The following is a 24,897-nucleotide window of genomic DNA, read 5'->3' on the forward strand; positions in this document are numbered from 1 at the left end:
AGAAAGATGAAGGTTACCCAATGCGCCCGGAAGAGCCAGGAAGTCGCCCCGCCCGGAGGAACAATCTATAACAAGATGTCTCCTTCGCACACACAATTTTTAGGGGGACTTGATTTTTTTTTGAGGCGGGACTACTAAGGAACTAAACAGTGTGGGTGTTATAAGTTTAAATGCATTATTTAGACCATACCACGAGGACCTCACACCAGGCCGAGACCGGCGATCCGACCATTCACCGGAAGGAGGAAGTCCTCCATAGACAGACTACTGAGGAACGATACGGGCAACTCAAGACTTCACTTCGCCTTGGTACCCCGCGACGTTTAAAAAAAGGCCGGGAGGTTGTGTCGTATGAACGCCGCCCCGCGTCCCCGCACGCACGACGTCGCCAGACAATACGGTCGCCCACACACAAAACGAACAGACGATTTTTAAAAAAGACTCAGATCCGATACTCACGCTTCCCTCTACGATGTCACAGCCCACGAGCCCTTCACCGAGTAGCCACGAGTCCCACATACAAACCAGGTAGCTTACCACTTCGGGACGGGACGGGACGTTAAAGCTCTAAGGAGTGTATGTGGCATTCAGAGTCGCACTTTCCCACCAGGTACTTCTCCTCCTTTGTGTTGAACAGAGAAAGGCTTCTGAACGCATCTCGCGGACTCGTGTCATAAGCAAAGGATTCAAGCTGGAACCAAAGATTATCCAACATGTCTCGGACGGGGCAGTTGACTCTCGCCACATGACATAAGCAGTCCTTGACGGGGGCGAAATCATTTTCATCACAGTTCACACAGGAAGAGGAGCAAGGTTTGTTCACTGGATAGAGATGCGACAGGGCGGCGTTGAAATCTTCCCGTCGGGGAGTTTGGTTGTGGTGAGGGAAAGAAGCCAAATTTGCTTCTGTCTCCTGCCACAGATCACGCACCATATCCTCCGGACCGTAACATAATGCGGCACAATCTCTATCGTTCCTCAGATGATGCCTAACCGCATCCTGTACGGCGAAGACATCAAACATCCAGGGACCGCCAAAACGGTGACATGATTGCTGCTTTCTACAAGTCCAAATACCGCTGCCGCCTCCACACGGATATCGCCCCAACGGTTCCACCGACTCGAACCGGGCTTTGCCACCCTCTCTCGTGAAAAGTTTACGGCACTGATCCCATGTAAGCGCAAGCCTTCTTAATTCGCGACTGCTCATTCTTGTCTTGAAGCCACTCGTATCTTCTGTGCTTTCCACCTCGAACATCCGCCTGGTAACTGCAGTTTTGGCCAAGTCTAAATCCAACCATCGACACTCGTAGCTACAGTTCTTAACGTCGAAATACTCTTTTGCGTTGAATGCAGAATGACTGCTAAACATATACCGCGTGTCAGCATCGAAGGCAAGCGATTCAACGTTCTGAAAAATGTGGTCAAGCTTTGACCGCACGAAACAGTTGACCTTGGAAACGGCACAGCGACAGTCCGGGACGGAATTGAAATCACCTTTGACGCACCCGTCATCTTTACACCACCCAGAGCACTTCTTGTCGAGAGGATAGCGTCCCTGCAACATATCATCAAAATCTGCCCGCCGTTTCCGCACGTGAGCTGGTACGTAGAGCAAATGGTCGGCAGCTTCCTCCCACAGATGACGCACCATTTCATCTTCACTATCGCATCGTACAGCGCACTCTCCATTATTGAGTACGTGAGATCGAATCGCATCGTGCACCGCAAAGGCGTCGTATCTCCATGGAGCGCCGAAAAAGTAACAGGTGTTGTTCGACTCTGTGCCACGTTCCTTACACAACAAGACTCCGCTGCGGCCTCGGCACGGATATGCCCATCCCGGTTCGCCCATTTTGGACCAACCGCCATTCTTAAAACCCTTTGATTTGAATAGATCATCGCAATATGACCATGGGAGCCGGATCCTGTCCAACGCTGCGTTGCTCATCGTCGTCTTGAAACGACTTGTATACTCTGTGGTCGTCTCCGGGCCGGTGCTTGTCACAACCTTGCTGCGAATCACCGGCGAGGTCGCACTCACAGCGGTCGACGGAAGGTTCAGGAGCCTCGTGGTGGCTGTCCCATCGACACTGAGCGTCCCGTTTGCGGACGGCGTAGTCGTCTCAGAAGCCCTCAGCGCTTCCTTCGCTAAGTTCACAGCGACCGACGCGGCGAGGCTAGCGAAATTGTCTTCCGGGCTGTTTTGGACTGGGTGTTCGCTTGTACTCGTCTCAAGAGCTTCCGTCACCCCTTCATCGGCGAAGTCGAAAACGGTCGACCCCCTCTTGGTGACGTTCTTGTTAATGGCGATTGTGCCGTTGATACTGGACATAGCTTTCATTGAATGTGTGGTCGTCTCCGTCTGGAACGCCTTCAGCACTTCCTTGGTCATGCTCACAGCGATCGACGAGTCAAAACTTGTGAATGTGTCCTCGGGACTGGACCTGTGGTGAACTGAATGTATCAAGTCCATGGGAGTTGAACGACTCATGGTAAAGTTCTCATTCACGCTGGTTGTGCCACTCATATTGAAGATCCCATTCACGGAATGTGCGGCCGCTTCTGAGTTACGTGGTTTTAACCAATTGTATAATGCCCAAATAGCTATCCCACTTAGTATGGTGGCCCCGGTGGACACCGCTACACACATTTTGTTTGGTACGCACCGTGTCGACCGGCAACTCCAGCCGCTTTCAACATCAAATATGCCGCATTGGAGAGCTGACCTTTGCAGTGCTGGCACCCAGTCTTCTGGCACGCTTTGAAGAAGGTCCTCTAACTCCTCAAAATTCAGACGTCTACAAGCCGTCACTTGCAGTGGGTCGGAATCGAGATCGCACACTTTCCGTAACTGTGCCATCGTCTGACCCGCGCTCTCGTGGCAAATTTGGTCAGACACGTGTGAGAAGTTGCCCTGTGGGTCCACGCCTTCCAGATACTCCTTAAGTTCTCGTATAACCAAGGTGTCGCCCAGAGCATTGATCGTATTAGGGGAACCATACACCAGAATCCTGTTACATCTTTCGAGCCAATCAAATCGTCTCCGGTCCTGGCTCAGACATGCTTCTTCTTCAGTGCCAACATCCTTGCGAACTTCAGTCAAGCTCACCACGGCGTCCCTAGGTACCAGAACGGCGCACAGGATATCAGTTTCTCTGCTCTTGCCGCTAAGAGTCAACATCCTGACAACGCAGTCATCAACAGGCGGCCGGATTCCCTCAGCATTCATTAGGTGCGATAACAGCTCCGATCCCGGCGCATTATTCGATTGTCTACAAAATGTCGTCCTCATTTCTTTCGGAAGAATTTTGCCTTTGCGTGTTGATATAATTTTAGGGTGCCGCAGGAAGAGCAAGGACAGGAAACACCGCGCGCAGGCTTCGGAAGGCTACTCTCTACTATCAGAAAAGGGGTGACGCTTCCCGGGCTTTCAATAAATTCTCCGTTTCTTCCGGAGTACGAAGAAGACACCCTATTTCAACAGCGGTGTCAACCATCGGTTCAGCCATGCACTCAATCCGGCGTCGATTCTCGTCTAATTGACCCAATGCCGTGTCGTGTATCTTCTTCGCAGCTAGATACCGAAAACTTTCTGAATCAAAACAGTGCACAGTTTCCTTAGCAACTCTGATGTCGACACACTGCAACTGATCAAGCAACCTGGTCAGTATACCCAATGCATCCATCACCTGGCGCATAATTCGTGCCTCGAGTATTTGTGAACCCGAAAGCGATACGCTCCTCTTGTATCACCAATGCCGGGAGTGTCAATGAATCGAATAACTCGATTCTCGATTTACAGCGGGTACACAGTGGTGGATTGGGTGGATGAGTCACCCGATGTACCGTCATGTTCAGCAGCCCCTTTGTCAAATTCAATAGCGACCTTAACTCTTTCAAATACACCTTGGCCATTGAGTCGATGTGTGCCGAAACCGAACGGTACAGCCCATCTAAGCTCGTCTGCTTTTAGCGCAGCGTCTAAAGAAGAATAGGTCAAGTAGTTGATAAATGCATTGATCCTGGTAGATTTGCACACGCCCGTTTGTCCCAGTATTAGGATATTCAGAGCCGTGGAAGCCGTAGTCAGGTCCTCATATTTTTCTCATGCACACAGCTCCAGTCTGGCGGGTTTACCCCTATTTTGGTGGGGGTCAGGCTGGCAGGGGGAGGTCCCGAAGGCAGCAAGATTCGGATACGATACGGGTACCTTATTGAGGGCGACACAACTTGCTACAGACATCTTCCTGCTGTCTGTTCGTAATTACGGGTGAATTTAGGCGCGAATCCCACTCAACTTCACAGCTCTGGGGTTATTCGTGCACCTGGCCCCTGGGAGCGGCACAAAAGCGAGTGGAACACACAAGAAGCCATCATCACAAAGCACCATTTGCTCAAGAGCGTACGGTTGTCTGAAGGACCGCTCGGTGAAACAATCCGTAGGTGTTAGCAAAAGCAGTTGATGAAGCACGATGGCTGATGCAGTTAGCACGCACAGCAACCAAAAACAATGCCTGGTGGTATCACCGCCACCACGGCCCGCGCCCACACGCCGAGCTACTGTTGTCCACACGCACCATCGACGCACCGGATGAAGACGAATACAAACGTAAGACCTCCCTGGGGTCTTGGGATTGAGTAAGACGAAAAGGCCACGGTTTATTGACTCCCCGGTATCTTCTGATTCTGTTGCTGGAGATGAATGGAACGAGGCACCTGCCATCAGGTGGTAGGGGAAGAAAAGAAAGACAACAAGTAGAAGACGGTCTGACCAATGTGAGGAACTGTCGACCGGCAACGAGCTGCCAGCAAGCATTTTGTTGGAGACTCGGGGAACGGACTACAGGACTGTAACGATCTCGAGTGGGGGGAGTAAGTAACCCTCAGCGCTGAACCCCATAAAACCCAATGCTTAGTCATGGGGTGGGGAAAGCTCCTTGAAGTACGCCTAACCGGACGGATGTAACAACATCGCGCGGATGTCGGCGTGAGCCCGTCTCGCCACGTACTCAGTCCCTCACTTTCTAGCTCACTGAGTTGTACCTTTGTGGGGGGCCGGGGCATCGCCGTGGCTGTTGTCCCTGGGTTCGGCATCGTTGTTAATGGCTGTGATGTCCGGCAGTTGTCCTTGCATTTGCGGGTTGTGACAAAAATATGTATAAATGAGATCGTTACTATGAGGACCACATTGATGATGGCTTCAGGGTAAAGCTGAGGAATTAAGTTGGACGTTGTAGCTGATGCAGCTCGGGGGAGCTCGGGCAACGAGAGCTCATGTGAACCTCAAAACATCTCAAGTGGCGCGCAACATCACCCACACCACTCCCAATTCTTTCTCCGTCGTCGTCCCCAATTCGTCTTGTTGCAATGGTTATGCCTTGACACGTATGTGCGCGAAGATCTTTTTGGCTCGTGCTGGAGTACTAACAGCGCAGAATTGGGCACGGGTGCAAACAGCGGACACGGGCGAAAAACAGAAGGCCGTTGCGGTACCTGCTCTCACGGATACATTTACTGCAAATGCCTTTGCAATCACTAGACGTTCAGATAGTCAAGCGAAAGGCACGACGACGAATTCAACAAGCACGAGAAAGATAAAAATGAACTCCTTGACATGAGCGGGTTTTTGCGTGGGTGGCCAAGCCCAGCAACAGTGCTTTCGCTTGGTTTTTAATCGATTTCATTTTGCGTCGAGAAATCGATAGATGTCGTTCCTGCACCAGAGCCGCAAGAGAGACAAATAGGTTACCACGAAACCCTGCATCCGAAACCCTGCATCCGTACGTGAGATCCTCACTCCGGCTTAAGCGTGAGATTAAATACTTTTCGGCTGGGGGCATATGTCGTTTAGAGTATGCCATACTAACCAACGTGTCGAACACGTTGGCACGTAATGCGTCGAACACGTTGGCACGGGTCTCCATCATCCATACTAATCTTTAGATCCGAGACATTCCTGTGGAAACTAACATTTTAATACTTGGTCGCACTGGTGTTGGTAAATCCACCTGGATTAATACATTCATCAATTACTTATCCTACTCCTCCTTCGATGCTGCGCTACAAGCCAAAACGCTAAGTTGGGCTATACCTTTTGCCTTCAGCATTCATGCTCTCAATCAAAGGAATAATTATGAACGCAAGAATGTCAGGGTTGGATTCAGCGATCAACTTCATCCCAGCAGGGGGAGCGTTGCTGTTGAAGAAAGTGACGGGTCGACTGGCACGTCTGCGACACCGCGGACGGTTGTACACCGAATAGAAATGGCTAAGCGCGTTATTCGACTTATAGATACCCCGGGCATTGGTGATACAAGAGGAGCGGATCAAGACAGGAAGAACATGAACGATATCATGAGAGTTCTTGGCTCATATAAGATTATCCACGGCATACTGATTCTTTTAAAGCCTAATGAGCAGAGGTTTGACGTCATGTTCCGCTTTTGCATTCAAGAACTATTGACCCATTTACATCGTGATGCAGCGAAGAATATCGCTTTCGGATTCACGAATTGTCGAAGCTCAAATTATGCCCCAGGTGACACCTTTGGTCCATTGAAGGCACTACTTGAGCGCTATAACATCCGTCTGGGAAAGGGTGTTGTGTACTGTTTTGATTCAGAGAGTTTCCGATGTCTGGCTGCACATAAGGAATGTGGGGTAAGTTTGGGGGACTTGAACGAGAACCGGAAAAGCTGGAATCATTCGGTCAAGGAGACAACCCGTCTGCTAGAACACTTCTTGAACTTGACGCCACATCCAGTTAGGGACACTGTGACTCTTTGTGAGGTACGCAGAGGAATCGAATGTGTGGTTGAACCAATTGCTGTCATCACTGAAAGAGTCAAGGATGCAGCCCCCGACCTAAAGAGGGAGCTCGACGTGCTCCAAAATGCCGCTGCCCAAATGAACGTCTTCCTGAAACACAATGCTCTCCTTACGTTCAACGATGCAAAGCTGGAGTACCTGGACCTCCAGATCACAGACGAGAGGTCCAAAGTCAGTCTCGGTGGTAGTCGAGACAAGCTGGACAGCTTCACAATGTATCTAGAACGCTGCTTACTTGTCAAACGTTTCAAAGAACATATGGATGATGAAAAGAAGCCACTTAATAATGACCAGATAAAAGAGCTTATACGGACTCTGCCTTCCCTGAACCATTACGGGAAATGTTTCGTAGATGTGAGACAAGGAATTGCCGAAACAAAAACGATTGTAAACCTGGAACAAACATATGTCGTAAGTCTCCCGACGGAATACGTTTCAAGAGGGATGCTGCTTCACATCTTAGCCCTTGGAATCCTAATGCTCGGGATGACAGGGATACTGGCCTCCCCCAGTATTGGGTAGATTAGTGTTTCGGTTTGATTTTGTGGTGGTCTATTTTTGACGGTTTAAACTTCACTGCACAGCGGCATTCATGAAAATTCGGGGTGCTCATCCAATCATACCTACTCCGACTTCGAAGCGAGCCTGGTACTCAACCTGGCCACTCCTAGGTCTGAAAAGCACGTCTAAGAGCGACCTCACAAGGCAAGACTACGTCCACTACCACCCATCGCCGGAACCGAGTTAAAGAGACAAGCGGAAAGCCTGCTAGACAAAAGAGTCGTAAGGCCTAGCAAGTCACAGTGGGCGGCTCGGCATGCATGAAAATTCGGGGTGCTCATTCAGTCGAGGAGTTCGAGAGCGCGCCGTCAAAATCGAACGACGTGAAGGGCCGTTCACTAGCAATTCCAGTCTTGAGGCGTTCTCATCACGAAGGCAGTATATCTTTGATCGATTTCCCGTCGTATTCGACAGAGTCGAGCTCCCTCACATATTTTGCAACCAGGTCATGTATTTTGCTTTCGTCTCTGTCATACTCCTCAATTACTTCAACACATTCCTGGTATTGGTCTCGACGCCGACTCCACCAAACCAGTTTGTGTTGATTCCCCCGAGTTCCGACTGAGTCTCGCTCCCCTTCGATCATATTGCCCAATGCATTCAACACGGGTGTGCAGCACGTCCCTCGTTGTCGTGCAGCTCCTCATTCCTGCTCCCAAACATTTTGCCGCTCAAAAAGATCACAGACGACGCCAAAAATTAAACATATTGGTCTAGGTTAACTTGCTTGAAACTGAGGAGATTAGTTTTGTCTCGGTTTAACTTGCCATAATTGGCGTCGAAAAAGTCAACCAAGGGGTTGTAGGGTTCAAAGTGTTCATCATCGCCGCCACTTCTCGAATGCCTTTGAGAACCACTCCACCACAACCCATTTTTGACGGTTCACTGGTTGCTCTGCCTCGTCGATTTTCCGGCATGATTCTTTGATCCGTGTCCCGTAATGCTCGAGAGAATACAGGTCATCCATAAGGGACATAACACGTTGATTATCCAGCATTAATGGTTCGTCTCCATTCTTCTCCTTATCAGGACATAGACATTTCTTGTATTGGTCTCGATATTGACTTAGGCTGCAATTCAACTTGTCTTGGTTGTCCCCTCGTCCAACACCGGCCTGTTCGTCTTCCACCAGACGGTCCAAATTCTCCACCATGATGTCGTTGTACGTGATAAGAGCATTGGCCTTCAGGAACATGCTGAATTCTGCAGCCACCTCCAACAACTTTGTGAGTTCACTCGCAAGATCCTTGACCAGCATCTCCTTCCCCTCTCTTGCCACTTGCTTCTGCTTCATAAAAATCTCACGTGCCGTTAAATCCATCTTTGTCGCTTTCAACTTGTAGTCGACATGCCGATGATCACCTGTAGGATGTTTACAGGTTTTGCAAATCCATCCTCTAGGATGTTTACTGGTTTTGCCAGTCCATCCAAATGCAGAGCACGTTCTGGTGCTTGCCACCATGTTCAGGGTCCAGTAGCCGCACCCACACTCGGAATCGCACACTTTTCCGTGGCCCCAAATCATGTGTCCGTTCAAATCTATAATTCCGCCAGGGTATTTCACAATACAATCTTGATGATTACAGACGAGTTGAAACTTCTTTACCTCAATCATGCGGTGGGGAAATTTTTCATTTTCGGTTTCCGTGCCATGTTGTGACAGGTCGGTTGTAATCTCGTGTTCGGTGGTACGAATTTTGTCTCCAATTGGGATAACAATATTAGCCATACACTCAATTCGCCTTCGAATATCATGAAGATTTACCGTACTCCTAACTTCGTATGGCTGAATGTTCCGGAAATGTTCCAAAAGACGATTTGACTCACGGACAGAGTGTTCCCAGCTACTTCGATTTTCGTTTAATTGACCCAAGAGCACACCGCACTTTTTCTTAGCCGCCAAGTAACGAAAGCTTTCAGAATCAAAACAAAATACATTGTTCTTGCCAAGCTTAATATCAACCTTAACGTCATCAAGCAATTCGCACAAAGCTGGTAATGTGTCGCCAGGACTATAGTTCGTTCCTCTGGTGTTTGTGAACCCAAAAGCAATATTCTTCGCCGCATCACGATGTAAGTGTGACAGTAGCTCTTTAATGCGGAATCGGCATACATAATCCAGCCTTTGCTCATTAGGTTTCAACAGAATTAATATACCGTGTAGCCTTGCTTGTAGACCCAAAACCTTCATAATGTCGTCCATGTTCTTCTTATCTTGATCTGCTCCTCTTGTATCACCAATGCCTGGAGTATCTATAAGCCGAATAATGCAACCCTGGATGTTCACTTGATACACAAAAGCTCGTTGTGTCGATGAATCACCAGTCGCGGAATGACATTTTTCTTGACCCAATTCTTCCAATTCCACAGATACTTGAATGCGGTTAAATTCCCCTTGTTCGTTTACGTAATGCGCGCGAAATGCAAACGGTACCTCACAACGCAGGTGGTGTTTGAGTGCGTCATCCAGTGAATTATACGTAAGGTAATTAATAAACGCATTGATCCAGGTTGACTTACCAACACCCGTTGGACCAAGTATCAAAATATTAACCTCTGTATGTGTGGTAGTATGGTTGTAGTGGGTTGCGACTCATGTCGTGTGTTGTGGTATGATGTACTACTTACCAGAATCTGTCAAATCCATCCTCCTTTAAAATTTTGAACACGCATCACGTCAGGAGGGAGGTAAGGGAAAAATCTGGTGTAAAAAAATCCCAATGATCTGGGCAACCTGCTGTCGCCCAACCGTCGGTGATACCGTCTGGGTGCTCACTTCACTTCACCACGTACGGTTTTTCGCGACCGGAGCATCCTACTGCGTCGAATGTCTCCCTCATCTTTTCAAGATGTGTTCCGTAGTGCTTAAGTGAATACAAACGGCGCATAAGTTCCTCTGCACCAGCCGCATCCATGGGCTTCTTTCCGCTGTCCACGTGGTCCTGTAGAGTTTGAAGGAGTTGCTTATATTTTTTCTCATACTGAATCAGGCTATCCAGGTTGTCTCGACTGCCGCCAAGGCTAACTTTGGCCCTTTCCTCTTTCATTGTCCGCTCCAAGTACTCCAACGTTGCATCGTTGTACGTTAGAAGAGCATTTTGCTTCAGGAAGACGCTGAACTGGACTGCCGCTTCCTGAAGCATGTCCAGCTCTTCTCCAAGCTCTTGAATCAGATTCTTTTTCGTCTCGATTGCCACCCGCTTCCGATCTGCAATCGAAACCTTCTCATTAATCGATGCCTTAAGTTCAGGGTCAATACATTGAACAATCTCCTCCAGATCATACCGTATTTGCATATGGTCACTGATTTCGTGGTTACAATGATGGCAAATGCTACTAAATTTGAATGCGCCACATAATTTAAGTGACCACTTTCCTTTCGTATCCAACTTGGCAAAAGGAATCCAACACCCGTAACAGCACACACGTTTGTGAGCCACGTCTAAGACAGGGTTTCCATCCCTACCCAAAATTCCGCGGGGTAGGTGTTGAACGCATTCTTGATGTGCGCACACGGTCCTTAGATTACCCGTGCCACGCATCATTGAAGTTCTTATTTCGGTCTTCAACCGCTGCTCCAGCTCCTCTTGATCCATTTCAACTTTCATCAAGCTGTTAATGTCTTCCTCATTTTCACGAATAGTATCCTGGATATTCCTAGAGGTGATAGCAATTGGCTCAGCGATTGATTGCAGCTGGCTGCGAACCTCGTAGAGATTCGTAGTGCTTCTAACAGGATGTGGTGTCAGACTCTGGAAGTGTTGTAGGAGTCGGCTTGACTCTTTGACTGAATGATCCCAGCTTCTCTGATTCTCGACCAAGTAGTCCAATTTTACTCCAAACTGCTTTTGTACAGCCAAGTAGCGGAAACCCTCAGAATCAAAACAGTAGACAGTGTTTTTAGAAAGGGGTACTCTAACATCCTTGTATTTTTCAAGTAGCTTGAATAGCGGATCGAAGGTGTCGCCGGGGGCATAATTCGTGCCTCGAGTGTTCGTGAAACCAAACGCGATATTCTTCGCGGCATCATTATGTAAATGGATCAATAGTTCTTGAATGCAAAACCTGAACATTACGTCAAGCCTTTGCTCGTTAGGCTTCAAGAGAATTAGTATGCCGTGGAGGTCATTATAGTTTCGCAACGTCCTTAAGATATCAGCCATGTTCTCTTTGTCATGATCTGGCCCCCTAGTGTCACCAATGCCCGGAGTATCTATGAATCGGATAACTCGATCTCTGACTTTCACACAATGTATAATTGTTCGCTGCGTGGCTGATACGCCAGTCGCGCCATCGCACTCGTCGACCTTCTTCCACTCGTCGTCGACCTTTATCGAATCATCTTTAGCTTGATCGGTGAAGCCAACTTTAACATTCGCACATTGATACTCATCTTGATCATCCGGGATGAAGTTCACGCTGAAAGAGAAGGGCACAACCCAACCCAGCGAGTCTGCTGCCAGAGCATCATCCAAGCTCGGATGAGCTAGGTAGTTGATGATAGCATTGATCCAGGTAGACTTGCCAACGCCGGTTCGACCAAGTACTAAGATATTGATTTCCGACATGTCACTAACCTGGTGTACCTCCGACCTGTCACTAACCTCATGGAGACCATCGTATGGTCCAGTCACTGCCCTCGTCACCATTACCCTCTCTCCGTGAAAAGCAGAATTTTTCGACCACCATATTCCCTCCCACGTGCCGTCGCAGTAAGTAAGCTCCACTGAGATTGCGGTCAAGGCGGCACGACCCGATCGGAGTAATTGTTCACGTAGTATTCGACAAGAAAAAAGAGGGCCACATCGCAAAGGGAGATGTGTACTGCCTCAGCTCCATAAGTAGCATTCATTCCTCCTAGAGCTTGTACATATGCAGGGAGTCTTGCTCGGCGAGAAATGTGTTTTTCCGTTATCCTTCGTCGCAAGCATCACACGTACAGTGGGCTGCACTTAGTGTTCACATGCGGCATCTCACGCCCATTTTTGGTTCATCTCTAATTGTCGTTCGGATGTGCCATCATCAGGCACACCACTCTTTTTTGATAAATTGTAGCGCTAAGCTTATTAGCGGTCAGACAAGTTGGCTCGGCCAAGTACTCAACCTGGGATCGAACTCGGAGAGTTGGATGGTGCTCATGATTGGGTGTGGCACCAGTGTTCTAGCAACCGGTTTGATTCCTTGGCCGAATGCGCCTAGCTCTGGAATTGTCCCCCCCAAGCCACAATGCGTTCACACGACCAAGTAACTCTCTCAATCAAAGCATTATCCCTGTTGAGACAAATATTAACGTCTTCATGTAGACGTTAATTAAGCAACACCTACCAAGTGTCACCAAGTGTGAATCCGAAAGCGACCGCATGGGCTGCCATATCATCAACCAGACATCTGGTCTTCAATTAATTTTCTTATAGTCACGAAGCGTGGGCGCAAAGGTCTATAACTGTCAGGAGTCTACCCATTGACCATGTCGGCCGGCTATTGTGACCAGGGATAACGGACGAACACAGTTCCCGCCGAGCGAGTCACGCTCCAAACGGTCGTCAGCAACTGAACCAAACGGCATAAACCGAATTGGTTGAAAGGGCATGGATAATGGCGCGATCGCTGTCCTGATAGTGCTTCAGTGAATACTAATCGTGGAGGAGTACCAGCCGCATCCGCATCTCATGTTCTTATCTAGCTTTCCAAGGTGCAGCTTCTCTAGCTTTCCAAGGTGCAGCTTGTAGGTCTCTTGATACTGAATTGGTTGATGCAGCCCGTCTCGACTGCCACCTTGACTAACTTTGCCCCTCTGATCACTCCACATTGTTGCATCGTTGCACGTTAGAAGACGGCGAATTGGGCTGCCGCTTCCCGAACCGTTGCCAGCTCTCCCGAAAGCTTGAATCAGCGCATCTTTCTCCAAGATTGCCGCCGCCTTCTTGTCTGCCACGGAAACTGTTTCTTTAACTAAGTCGCAAGTTCAGGGTCAATCTCTTGAACAAGCTTTTTCTGGTCATACCGTATTTGCATATGGTCGCTGAATTCGATCCGTTTGACCCAGTATCAGAATATTTGTAACTCATCACAATTGAGAGCAGCCGTTCATATTTCGCAAGCAGCTCTTAGCAGTCCAAGGTAGCAAATTGGTCCGTGGCATGATGAAGCGTATCAAATAACTGTGCTGTCAGTCATTCTGTCTTGTTGAAGGCTGGCAGCCAAATTATTGAGTTCTTCAGATGCGTAAGAATGTTCAAGAATGCGTGGGATAAAAAGACCTTCCCGGATACAGGCTACCGGATGGTAGACTCCACACACAAGACAATGCAACCCCAGACCACGGCGAGGAGACTTACTGGGCTTTTTTTTTTGTTGACAGTATGGTTGGAAAAGTACGTGGGCTGTTTGTGTCGACGAACAAGGGCTGTTTGTGTCGACGAATAAGGAGGGGATGAAAAGTGGTCTATGTTGACGAGCAGTGTGCATGAAAAGTGATCAGCCGTCTTGTCGTTTGTAGTAGGGATTGCCTCGGGCTGAACTGGTCGAAGAGGCTGCTCCTCCACGTCTGTTCCGATTGCCCGTGGGTCGATTGCTATAGTTGGACGCGGCAGCTGGGCGCTCCAGACCCTGATAAGTTGAGACCGGCCGACTGCTCACTCCCTGTTTCGGATGCTGTTGTCCACCCCCATGATGCTGCTGTCCACCCCCATGATGCTGCTGTCCACCTCGGTAATGCGCTCCCTGGCGATAGTCGGAACCTGCGGGTGTGTGGCCAGCGGCCTGGTGCACGGTGAGGGGTTGGGTTGCACTGGGATACTGGTTGTGTTGGAAGCCACCTTGCTGGAAGCCGGCTTGCTGGAAACCACCTTGCTGGAAACCACCTTGCTGGAAACCACCTTGCTGGAAACCACCTTGTTGGAAACCACCTTGCTGGAAGCCGCCTTGTTGGAAAGCACCTGGTTGTGCCGTACTTGGATTACCGCGTTGCCGGCCCCTTTGTCCTTGATGATGTGCTTGGGGTCCCTGATGATGTGTTTGGGGTCCTTGATGATGCGAATGGGGTTGTTGATTATGCGAATGGGGTTGTTGATGATGCGAATCGTGGCCATGGGTCCATTGGCCGTTGGCCTGTTGCCCGTTGGACCATTGGCCGTTGGTCTGATGCCCGTGGGTCGATTGCCCGTTGGCCCATTTGCCCGCCTCCTGTTGATTGTGGACTGGATAGCCCCGGGCGTGAGGGGGTCCTCTACGATGGTTTCTTTCCTGGTCGAAGTTGCCCTGGTCGGCGGCCGGTGTGTGCTTGGGGGTGAGGAGCGGGTTCGGAGCGTTGTGTATGTCGATGATGTTGGCTGCGTTGATCCGTTGCGCGTACTGGGCGTCCCGGGCTGCCTCTTCTTTGGCTTCATATTCGCGCAGCGCCTTCCCTCCGATGACGTGCATGATGATGCGGATCGCTGCGTTGACGTTGAACATGCCCCGTCCCCGCGAAGGGGGCTTGTCCGCCAGGTCTTGATCCGTCAGCCTCGGGGGCGCAGGGACCGCTCCCGGCATAAGGGAAGAGTGCGCATGTCTCGGATGCAGCTGCTTGGGCCGCTCGTACTCCATAATGCACGCGTCCGGAATAAAGGGCTGGAAACCCTCAAAGGGCAAGCAGCACTTGTCACCTTGCATCGGCAAAGGCGCCTCGCGAACTGCTCTAACTGTACCACAGACGCCATTTAACGAAATGGCTGTCTCGCTACCATCCCCGGCGGGGACGCTATTATTACTACTACTTAACAGACCGGCACCGGTAAACAAGTACTCTGCACCGGCGCGGTTTCGTCTAATCTCATTCTCATTGTAGAAATGCTGGACCTTGGCCACTGCGTTCTGCAGTCTCGACATGTTGATGAAGGGGAGGATGGCAGTCCACTGCCAACTCTGCTTCTTGCCATCCGTGTCCTCATGGAAGATGCTGGGGTAAAAGTCCTTCAAGGGCGACGTCGGACTCACCATCAAGTCCTGCAGCGCCGCTGGCAGGAAACTAGCTGACCGCGGTGGCAGCACCGCCAACAACTGCTCCAAAGGATTAACCGGTGCACCCAGAGAAAACGGCTCTACCGGGGGCGCACACGCGTGTGCGCCGGCGGTCATAAATCCGTAACGGAACATATCCATTGCGAGAGGGGCGAAATAGAACGGATAGTACCACGACCAAGAGGGTACGCCTCTCTTGTAGTACAGCAAGACCCACTGCAGGCCTCGAACGAAGTGTCTCGAGGCCATTTCCGCCATCTTCTCGACTTCCTCGTCGGTGCGCGCGCCGAACTTCTTCATGTAGTAGTCCCGCCGGTAGCTTACGACGTCACCCTGACCCAGGGCCACATGGTTCGCACTGTCTTCGTCATAGTGTTTCTGTGAATTCGATTTTTGCCGCTCCGTCAAGGCCCTCGCGAAATCCACCGAAGCCTCATCGGTGAGAGCCACCGGCGGAGCCTCCAACTCCGTAGCCGACCCTTCGGACATCCGGCTCACGCGCGAAACCTCAGACACGTCTGACGGAGTAGCGTTGGGCGGAGGAGGCAGCAACTGTGTCGCGGTCCCGCCTGCAGACCAGCGATTGGGCGCCGACCATTGCTGAGCTTCGGACTCTGCACCGCGAAGGTCCACCTTTTCTTGAGCAGCTTTCACTTCAGTGGCTTTGCGTGCGGCAGATTCAGCGCGTTGCTGCTCGTTTCGGCGGTCTTGTTGCTCCTTCCGTCGAACCGAGTCTTCGAAAATCTTCGGTTCTGCCTTAGCAATATACCTCAAAAAATTCTGGACTTGGTCCACTTGCATTGCTCCTTCGTCAGTAAGATAGCCACCAATTTGCGGAAATGTCTACAGCAAATTACGTGATCGATGAGCATGAGAACACACAGAACATGAGAACACACATGATCACGGGAACACACATGATTATGAGAAGACACAGATCGTATTGGGCTGGTTCGATCATCTTGGGTATAGTTGGTGGGTACTGTGGGTGATGTCGGGATGGTGTTCCATGAGACTGTTTAAGATTACAACATTATTGTGACTAGGACAGTATTATGGGTGGGTGGGTGGTGAGTAGGATTGGGTGAGTGGTGAGTAGGACTTGGTGAGTGGTGAGTAGGACTGGGTGAGTGGTGAGTAGGACTGGGTGAGTGGTGAGTAGGATTGGGTGGTTTGCATACATGCTTGTAGAGAGCGAGCATTTGGTCGATGCTTCCTTGGTGGATGCTGAGACTTGGCAAGTGGGGCAAAAAGTCGTTTCCTACTAGGAAGCAAAGGAATACGAAGTCGTCAATGTGTCTTTCCAGATCGGAGGTTAGTCGCAGGATGTGTCCGGTTCTTGAGTGTTGAGTGATGAGTTCTTGTTGGTCGAATTTGAATTCGTATTTGAGGTATTCTCTCAGTACTGGTAGTTGTAGGATCTGGAGGGGTTTCCATGTGGCTCTGAAGCTCTTGTTGATTTGTACGCCGTCGCTATGTAGGCCTGGTCCCTGGTCTGGTTTAATATATGATGGCTTGTTACGTTCACGATTGCCTCCTCCGTCGGTAACAATTTCACGGATGATGTAGAAGTGTGTTTCGTGTGTGCTTAGTCCAAGCATAATAAGGTCGGCGTCCATGCCATGTATGCAATGAACCGTGTTGGGATTTTCGTTGATGCCTCGCATTTCGCGAACATAACGCATGACTTTATGTTCGCCTTCGCCGGGTACGTTCGAATCGCTTACAAGCACGACCAGACTCTGCCAATATGTGCTGGATTTCATGCGTCGAGCCACATAGTAGCGCAACGCATAAGCCAGCCGGTCCATGAAGTCCGTACCCGGAGTTATAACATTGCTGTCCCAACGCGTCTTGCGCGGAGGCGGAACCTTACCCAACCGCCGCCACTCCTCCGTCATCTCCTCCCAACATACCTCACTACGCTCAGACTCCATCGCCGCCTTGTATCGACGACTCCTCTGCTGATTCATCTTAGCCTGAGGCGCCACTCCATCCAAACATAAATACAAGAATTTACGTGGCCGCACGATCTGCACCAAACGGTCGATATAATCACACACGTTCTGGAACATCTCCGCCTCACTACCCGGCTGCTCCCCATCCTCCGGATGCGCACAAGGATGCACCACCCCATTCATGTCGATGTACAAATTGTCAAACTCAATCCCATTTGGATTCGCCTCCTCCAAATCCACGGGCGCAAACACACCTCCACTCACCAACTTCTCACGCTCCTCAACCACATCCAACACCACCTTCGGCCACCTTCAAAAACAAGAACATGTTAACCACACAACATGTAAAATCTCCGTCTGACTGTCGCGCTCGCACACGCGTGTGCACACGCGTGTGCACACGTGTGCGCGCGTTTATATGCAAGTGTTCGCACACGTGTGTGCAAGTGTTCGCACACGCAGGTGAAGCTTACTTCTGACACAGCCATCTGTAGAATGTTGGTACGCCCATTGTGTCAATTCACGGGGCCAAAATAAAATCCCAGATCGAACTGGCGCGCGCGCGCACGCCCCCATTTAAGACCCACGGCATTCCTCGGCGCGGCATTTCAGCGGCGCGGCATTTCCGCAACCCAGGCACATTCCCTGCCGGCACTGGCAGTCCCCTTTCCTCTCCTTTTCTTCTAGGTGGACATTGCGTCTTTCGAGAGAGTTTTTAGCCAGGTGGAAACTATCACTGAGGGAATAATTGAGGTTATAAATTAACTGTTATTTGCAAGATGTCATTGGAGGGTCGTTTGCCTCAAGGGGTGTTATTGAAGAAGATATTCGATGCGATTAAGGATATGGTTACAGATGTGAATTTGGACTGCAGTGAGGCAGGCATTGCTTTGCAGGCGATGGATACGAGTCATGTGGCTTTGGTTATGTTGTGTTTAAAGTCTGGTGCTTTTGACCATTACCAATGTAGTAGGAGTCGGTCATTGGGTCTGAATATGATTCAGGTGAGTAAGATTTTTAAGTTGTGCGGTAATGAAGATCAGGTTATCATTCGAAATGTTGACGACCAAGATCGGGTGTCTTTTGTGTTCGAATCTTACGATCGCGTAGCCGACTTTGAATTAAGGCTGATGCAATTCGATCAAGACCATTTGGGGGTTCCGGAAACTGAATTTTCAGCGACCGTAAGTATGCCATCGAAGTTGTTCGCCAAGAATATCACTGACCTCCAAACCTTTAGTGACACTATTGGCCTAGAAGTCACTCCTAAGACTATCAAATTCTCAGCGAGAGAAGATTTCGGTGCCGCCAATACACTTCTTAAAGCCAGGTCAGATGGAGTAGACATTCAGTGCGACGAATCAAGCGTACAACTAAACTTCGCCTCGCGATACCTTGGCTATTTTGCCAAAGCTGCAACCCTAGCAGATAATGTACGCTTCCGCATCTCACCTGGCCAACCACTAGAGGTCCAGTATAACCTCAATGACGACCCCCACGTCGGTTACATCAAGTTCTATCTTGCACCCAAAATGGACGACTCCAGCATTTAACTGGAACTCTATCACAACTCACAGGCTCGGCATATCCGACCCAGTCCCGGAGAGCTGACCCGGTTCTGTGCATCCAACCGGGTCTGCGCCCAGCTGGGTCCGGGGGACACGCCGATGTGTGGCCGGGCCCGACACGGACAATATCGCTCTAGCTAGCACCCGGTTGTTCCGACGCCGCCGCCGTTAGCCTTCGCAAAACGCGAAACGACGCGCGCGAAACGACGCGCGCGTGCGCATCAAGTGATCGCACTAACTGATTTTAGTCGCAGGGAAGGGGGGGAGACAGGGAAGGGGCGGGCAAGGTCAGAGGCCGGTTACGGACTCCCGCCTAGACCCCCACCTAGGTCCCAGCTCCGAGAGGTCAATCGATCGATATAGGTGAGGGGTTATAGTTCATAGATGTGGCAAAGGAAGTAGACAGGCCTGTGGTCACTAGAGAGGATTGTTTTGACTCGGTCGTACCTGACAGACTGAACATGTGCTTGGCCGAGGTTGAGCTTGACTCCACCGAATAGGACTCGGTCGCACCAGCTGGGTGCCCGCTTGCGGTCATATGTGGAGGTGCCTTTGCGATATTTGTAGGTTGGCCAGAAGGAGACGGTGGCTTCGGTAATGTCTTGCATGCAGGTGGCAGAGGGCAGAGTGCGAAGCCAGGAGAGTTGATCGCGCTGGAAGTACTCAGCAAAGCGTCGTTCGGCTAGCCACTTCTCGATTTCGCTGATGCTGGCCATGGCAGGGCAATTGAAGTCGCCTGCCAAGAAGTAATAGTCGTGTTCACGGATCGGGAGTCCACTGCCACCAGCCGTGGTACCGAACAACTTCTCAAACTGACTTAGACGCTCCTGCGTCCGATCCGAGTTCTTATCTGGATTAAAGTGCACGTTACAGAAACACAAGGAACGTCCCTTCACTGACAAGTGCGTAATCACCGCACCCTTGTTCCCCACCTGACCCAATAACCCCATTTTCACACCCGTAGAACATACCTCACCAATCCCACCGGATCCGACGGAACCTGCCACTGACCCGGCTACGGATTTAGCTGGAAGCATGGAGGAGGGGAGCGACTGGTCTCCCAACTGGTTGCCAGTTGCGGTGGACACGTCGCCGACCGCGTCGCCAGAGAAGGCGGTGCCGGCTGGGTCGCCCATACCGGCTGGGTCGCCCATAGTCGAGTCACCGGAGACAGGGTCCCCGGAGACGAGTTCGGCAAGGGGTGGTCGGCAATCAATTTCGCCGATAATAAGCGCCTTTTTGGCGAGAATGACGGAGGTGACGCCTACAAGCGTTTTAGTTGCGATGATTTTATAGTCTTGCTGCAGTCCGGGTATCCGTAAGAGTGCTCCTGCAGCTTCATTTTCTCGACCCTTATTGCGTGTATTTAGAACGGTGTTTATGGAGGCTAATTCGACAATTTCCTGGAAGGCAACACAGAAGAGGTCGACCCGTTCCTCGAGACCTTTTCGTAGCCAGTCGCTCAAGTCTTCACGGGCTAGAGAACTGCCGCCGCCGGTGTTCCAGGTGCCGACCCAGAGACTAAGGAACTTGTTGCCCAATTCAGCTTCCCCGCCGGCGAGGGCACTGGGTGGCGGTACTGGGCCGTGGCTCACCGTCATGGTTAAAGTAGCGCCGCCACCAGCGAGTTGTGTTCCGAGAAGGGCGTCAATTGCTTCCTGTCGCGCCCGATCTTCGAACGTGTGTTTGTATAAACGTCCGACTGATCGCTTCAGGTGTGTTAGATTCGTGAGAATCGTGGCCTTACCACTCTTCAGCAGCGGGGTCAATACGCTTGCCGTACCAGTGTAAGCAACAGAAATCAGGTCACCCAAATCCGCCCACATGCTACTGATCGCATCCTTAACCACATATGTCGCGTGCACTGCGCTGGCTGGCTCGTTCCCTTCCACGGGTAGAGCAAACGGCACAATCGCAGGGATGTCCTTGTCTCCCGCCAAGGTGCTCAAGTTGGACTCGTGGGACCACCATCCCACTAACACTTCATTGTCGTCCACGGGTGCAAACTCACCCCGAGGTGGCCCGCCACTTGACTGCAGTCCGCCGCTCCCGTGGGGGCCGCAGGAGTGCGAATGGCATTTGAAGAAGACGGTGATGAGTCGATCGTTTGAGCAGCCACCGACAAAGTACGTGCGTGCCTCCACAAACTCTGGGTCGGGGAAGAAGGAGAAGTAGGGCAAAATACTCGTAGCCGGGAAGGGTGGAGAAGGCACAATCGGCGCCATCGGTGACCAGCGCGAAATCGGACACACGAACGGCTGTCGGTTATGCATCGGCAGCGCGAGCAAACTAGGCTGGTTATCCCTTTGAAACTGATGCCAGAGCGAGGACCCCTGACCGTCCACAGAACCGTTGAGTGTGATCCACTTTATTTGGCTGGCATATACGTCTTGCGCGTATTTAAGACCACAAATTCGAATGAGCTTCTCCCACCGATGCTTAAGCAAATACGACAGATACACTCTTTGACATAGGTACCACTGAATCACGTTTGTGCGATCTAGACAATCCAGACAATTGGTGCGGATGACCCCGTTCTGAAGAGCGGGTCCCTGTGTGTGGAAGTACCCTATGTTCTTTGCCCGGTTGTAAACGTCTTGCCGCTTCCCGAACATACGCATCGCCTCCTCAAAACCCACCGTCTGAACTGCCTTATGAAAGTCCCACTCGAAGTAGTCATACCGATTACCATCATCCTGACCCTCCAGACCAATCAGGTTCGCTCCCGACTGTTGTGCCACATTCATCTTGTGCTGGCTCAACAGGTCACGCATATAGTCCAACATGCGCGCCTCACCCGGCTTGGAATTGGACAGCAAGTTCACGTACACGACGTCCCCGTAGTCCCGTTCGAGCTTCTTCTGGTGCGCCAAAAACCCCTGAAGGTTCTCTTGAAAGCTGCCGTTGATTCGAGGTTGCGGGTTCAGTCCGAAACCAATCTGGTCCCAGAAACAGGGAATACTGCCTCGGATCTGCAAATACGACCACCATCCGCCCCAACCCGGAACGGGTCCCCTCTCGCTGCTGCTGCTGTTCGCACCCGTGACAGGAACCTCTTTCTCGGCGGCAGCCGCAGCTGCAGCTGCGGCCCCAGAGCCGGCTCCAGAGCCGGCGCCAGGGCCAGCGCCGGCTCCGGCGCCGCCGGTCAGTTTGTCGGCGACCGCTTGACCGGCGAAGATTTCGCCGACAGTTTCGAGTTGTCGTGCGAGGTCTTGGGAAGACTTATAAGAGGCGGCCAGGTGTCCGGCGAGTTCCGCGGCAGACAGGCCCTCGGCGGTGAGTGTGCGATCTCTGAGTGGGTGGTGTGGTGGACGGTCTCCGGCATGTAGTTGTTCGGGCGTCCAATGGTCGACGCCGAGAGAGGAGCTGGGGAAGTAGGGCACGCCGTTCTGTGACGTGAGGGTGGGGTAGATGGCACAGAGCATTTCTGATTCGCAAAAGTTAGCAGCATGTCCCTGCTCGTCCAATCCACGCGCGAAGTAACGCGTGCCACCTCGCAATGCCGAACGCCGCGATATTAGCACCATAGAAATGTACACATCTCCTGCGTTCGTGTTGGTGGCAGATACTGAACCCTGCACCACTGGACACAACCATTGCGGGTCTACCTTGTTCTCTAAAAATGGAGCGCACAAACTCGCATTCCAAACGAAGCCGGGACGGGCGTATTCCAACAATGGTAGCGCTTTGAACCGGTCACCGGTATGGTCAGCGGTATGGTCAGCGGTATGGTCAGCCGTATGGTGACCGGTATGGTCACGCGCATGGTCACCGGTATGGTCACCCGTATGGTGACCGGTATGGTCACCCGTGTGGTAACCGGTATGGTGACCGGAGTGGTCGGTGGCGGGGTGGAGGTTGACGGTCTTGATGGGCGGTGTCCAGACGGGCACTTTTTGGGGAATGCACCATTCGCGGTCCTTTTTGTAGCGGAGGTACTGGGCCTGAAGGCTGTGGGTGAGGTCGCAGTCGAAGCTGAAGAAGTGGGTACCCTTGGAGAGGGAGCGTTCAATCTCACTAACTACGGAAGCAATGCTTGGGCCGAGCAAGTCGTCGACAGTAATGTCCGGTTCAGAAGGACCACGAGTTCCCATGGCGGGAGCGCGGTAAACGGCGGTCACCGGCTTCAGCAGCTTTGCACTTAAGAACTTCTCCGTGGGGATGTAAAAGGGCAACGCAATCACCGAACTCACAGCGAAGATCTGTCGATGTGCGGGTAAGAGACTGCAACGTCGCAGACTGATAGCCGGCACCTCATGTGCAGTCTCACACACACCCAGAGGCGAACAGTCCGGGGGCAAAGTTGCCACGATCTCCTGTCCCGCCACCACCATCAGAAACCGTCGCCCCTTTAACACCAAAATGCCTAGGATTACGTGTACTTGTAGTGCACACTGCAATTGACCCAACTGGTCCTTGATCTCCGAGTCATGCAAATGAGACGCATGTGGCAACTCCACAATGTCCGGCCGGTCACGAAATATTATCAACACCGGAGCACCCTTCTCAACTCTCGCATTCAATTCGTCCTCTACTAAACTTGAAACAACACGCCAAACAACGGGGGGGGGGGGGGGGGTCAGTGAGGAGAGTTCCGTCTTACGATTAGGCTGTCGGTGCTGATAAAAGTCTGCTAACGGATCTTGGTAGTGAGCCAGATTAACTTCAACGACAAACGCGTAGCTACAAAACCGGCTTGTGCTTCACAAGCCTTTGCTGGAGGAACTTTGCCACATGCTTGTGCCACATGTTTGTGCCACATGTTTGTGCCAGCAGAACCTTTGCTGGAATGTTTATGATACTGCACGCCCGTCATTACGAGGGCCACCAAGGAAGGTGGTCTGACAGGCGGTCCAGGCGGTCCAGGCGGTAAGTCACGGGGCTATTAGTTACCTGTAAGGGTTTACGGCAAATGTGTTTGCTTACTCATAGCTTTTAATTCGAAAGCGCTTTGTCCATGACGTTTCAACCATTTGCGACCCAAAAATGACCAAGTGCACCTCCACCAATGCACCGAGTGCTTACCAGCGTCAAAGGAGCAGGGCCAGTCAGTCTTCTGGTTCTCACCCGTTCTGAACGTTTCGGCAGCGTTTGTTCTATCTATGGCTTGGCCGCCCTGACTCATTTGACTAGCCTCATGGGTATTTTTGTCCCCGTCATTTGCCACCCATATTCCTTGCCCACTCACGATCGTGACTCCCTCCCTATTGTCGCTCAGCTCTGTCCCTTTCAGCGCCGTTGCCAACGGGGACAGATATCCCTTCGGAATTGTTTGCGGTGATGGTGGCCGCGTTTCTAGATTGCGCTCTTGCTTGCTGGATCTTTCTCCGGTTGCGCACAAGTGCCTACAACCGCGGTCTGACCGAATTCGAAGCGTTGCGTCTACTCGCCGGGTTGACTCTGCTGCTGATCATTAACACCGCAGTGTCCGTACTCGGGTGGCTGCGACTGAACCGGAGCTTCAAGTATGAGCCTCACTCCGACCAATTCATCTGGTTCCACAACGTGCCTTGGATTATCGAATCCTTCGCCGTCGGACTGTGTATTTCCTCCATTGCCAATTGTATCCACCTTTTCTCTCTCGCGACCCTCGCGATCAAGTTCCTGCTTCAAATCCAGAAACCCACTTCCATCAGAGCACCAAACTGACCTGACACAAAACCGGAATTCTTCACAGTGTGAACGAAGGGTTGAGGGTGTACGAACAGGAGGTCAACCTAAGATCCACCCACGCGTGGCGGGCAAGGGCGCCAAGAGCGCCAAGGGGACAGATACCGAAAAATGAGAGTGAGACGATCATAGCAGGCGTATGGGACCCGTCCAAAGATTGGTTGAAGCCCTGCTTTTTGATCTACTTAACAACACTGACGAATGTGCGCTGAAACTTGCCTGGGCTAAGCCAGATGACGTGCTTAAATGTATTCCCTGCACTCCCTGACACCCGACTACGACGGCGCAGACCCCCCCCCCCCCCCGGT

At 51.2% G+C, this 24,897-nt stretch overlaps 8 protein-coding genes across 8 annotated transcripts; 2 read left to right on the forward strand and 6 right to left on the reverse strand.

Annotated features, from left to right (window-relative positions):
* Positions 1-559: 559 nt before the first annotated feature.
* On the reverse strand, positions 560-3,232 carry GNI_093650 (hypothetical protein; the record flags this gene model as incomplete). The annotated part of the gene is made up of 1 exon (XM_011132632.1): positions 560-3,232. One exon carries the CDS (start codon positions 3,230-3,232, stop codon positions 560-562), a length of 2,673 nt encoding a protein of 890 aa, XP_011130934.1.
* A 172-nt stretch (positions 3,233-3,404) lies between these two features.
* GNI_093660 (hypothetical protein) lies at positions 3,405-3,701 on the reverse strand (the record flags this gene model as incomplete). Its single annotated transcript, XM_011132633.1, has 1 exon — positions 3,405-3,701. One exon carries the CDS (start codon positions 3,699-3,701, stop codon positions 3,405-3,407), a length of 297 nt encoding a protein of 98 aa, XP_011130935.1.
* Positions 3,702-5,843: 2,142 nt separating this feature from the next.
* GNI_093670 (putative Aaa ATPase domain protein) lies at positions 5,844-7,358 on the forward strand (the record flags this gene model as incomplete). The annotated part of the gene is made up of 3 exons (XM_011132634.1): positions 5,844-5,855; positions 5,947-7,242; positions 7,272-7,358. 3 exons carry the CDS (start codon positions 5,844-5,846, stop codon positions 7,356-7,358), a joined length of 1,395 nt encoding a protein of 464 aa, XP_011130936.1.
* An 854-nt stretch (positions 7,359-8,212) lies between these two features.
* Positions 8,213-10,039, reverse strand: GNI_093680 (putative Aaa ATPase domain protein; the record flags this gene model as incomplete). The annotated part of the gene is made up of 2 exons (XM_011132635.1): positions 8,213-9,948; positions 10,021-10,039. The coding sequence occupies 2 exons, from the start codon at positions 10,037-10,039 to the stop codon at positions 8,213-8,215; spliced, it is 1,755 nt and encodes a 584-aa protein (XP_011130937.1).
* A 130-nt stretch (positions 10,040-10,169) lies between these two features.
* Positions 10,170-12,041, reverse strand: GNI_093690 (putative Aaa ATPase domain protein; the record flags this gene model as incomplete). Its single annotated transcript, XM_011132636.1, has 1 exon — positions 10,170-12,041. One exon carries the CDS (start codon positions 12,039-12,041, stop codon positions 10,170-10,172), a length of 1,872 nt encoding a protein of 623 aa, XP_011130938.1.
* A 1,828-nt stretch (positions 12,042-13,869) lies between these two features.
* On the reverse strand, positions 13,870-17,862 carry GNI_093700 (putative 5'-3' exoribonuclease; the record flags this gene model as incomplete). The annotated part of the gene is made up of 3 exons (XM_011132637.1): positions 13,870-16,236; positions 16,575-17,661; positions 17,825-17,862. The coding sequence occupies 3 exons, from the start codon at positions 17,860-17,862 to the stop codon at positions 13,870-13,872; spliced, it is 3,492 nt and encodes a 1,163-aa protein (XP_011130939.1).
* Positions 17,863-18,130: 268 nt separating this feature from the next.
* Positions 18,131-18,904, forward strand: GNI_093710 (proliferating cell nuclear antigen PCNA; the record flags this gene model as incomplete). Its single annotated transcript, XM_011132638.1, has 1 exon — positions 18,131-18,904. One exon carries the CDS (start codon positions 18,131-18,133, stop codon positions 18,902-18,904), a length of 774 nt encoding a protein of 257 aa, XP_011130940.1.
* Positions 18,905-19,290: 386 nt separating this feature from the next.
* Positions 19,291-23,668, reverse strand: GNI_093720 (SacI-like domain protein; the record flags this gene model as incomplete). Its single annotated transcript, XM_011132639.1, has 3 exons — positions 19,291-23,453; positions 23,523-23,602; positions 23,646-23,668. 3 exons carry the CDS (start codon positions 23,666-23,668, stop codon positions 19,291-19,293), a joined length of 4,266 nt encoding a protein of 1,421 aa, XP_011130941.1.
* Between the last annotated feature and the right edge of the window lie 1,229 nt (positions 23,669-24,897).

This window comes from Gregarina niphandrodes, assembly GCF_000223845.1.
Source record: "Gregarina niphandrodes unplaced genomic scaffold scaffold00019, whole genome shotgun sequence".
NCBI lineage: Eukaryota > Apicomplexa > Conoidasida > Eugregarinorida > Gregarinidae > Gregarina > Gregarina niphandrodes.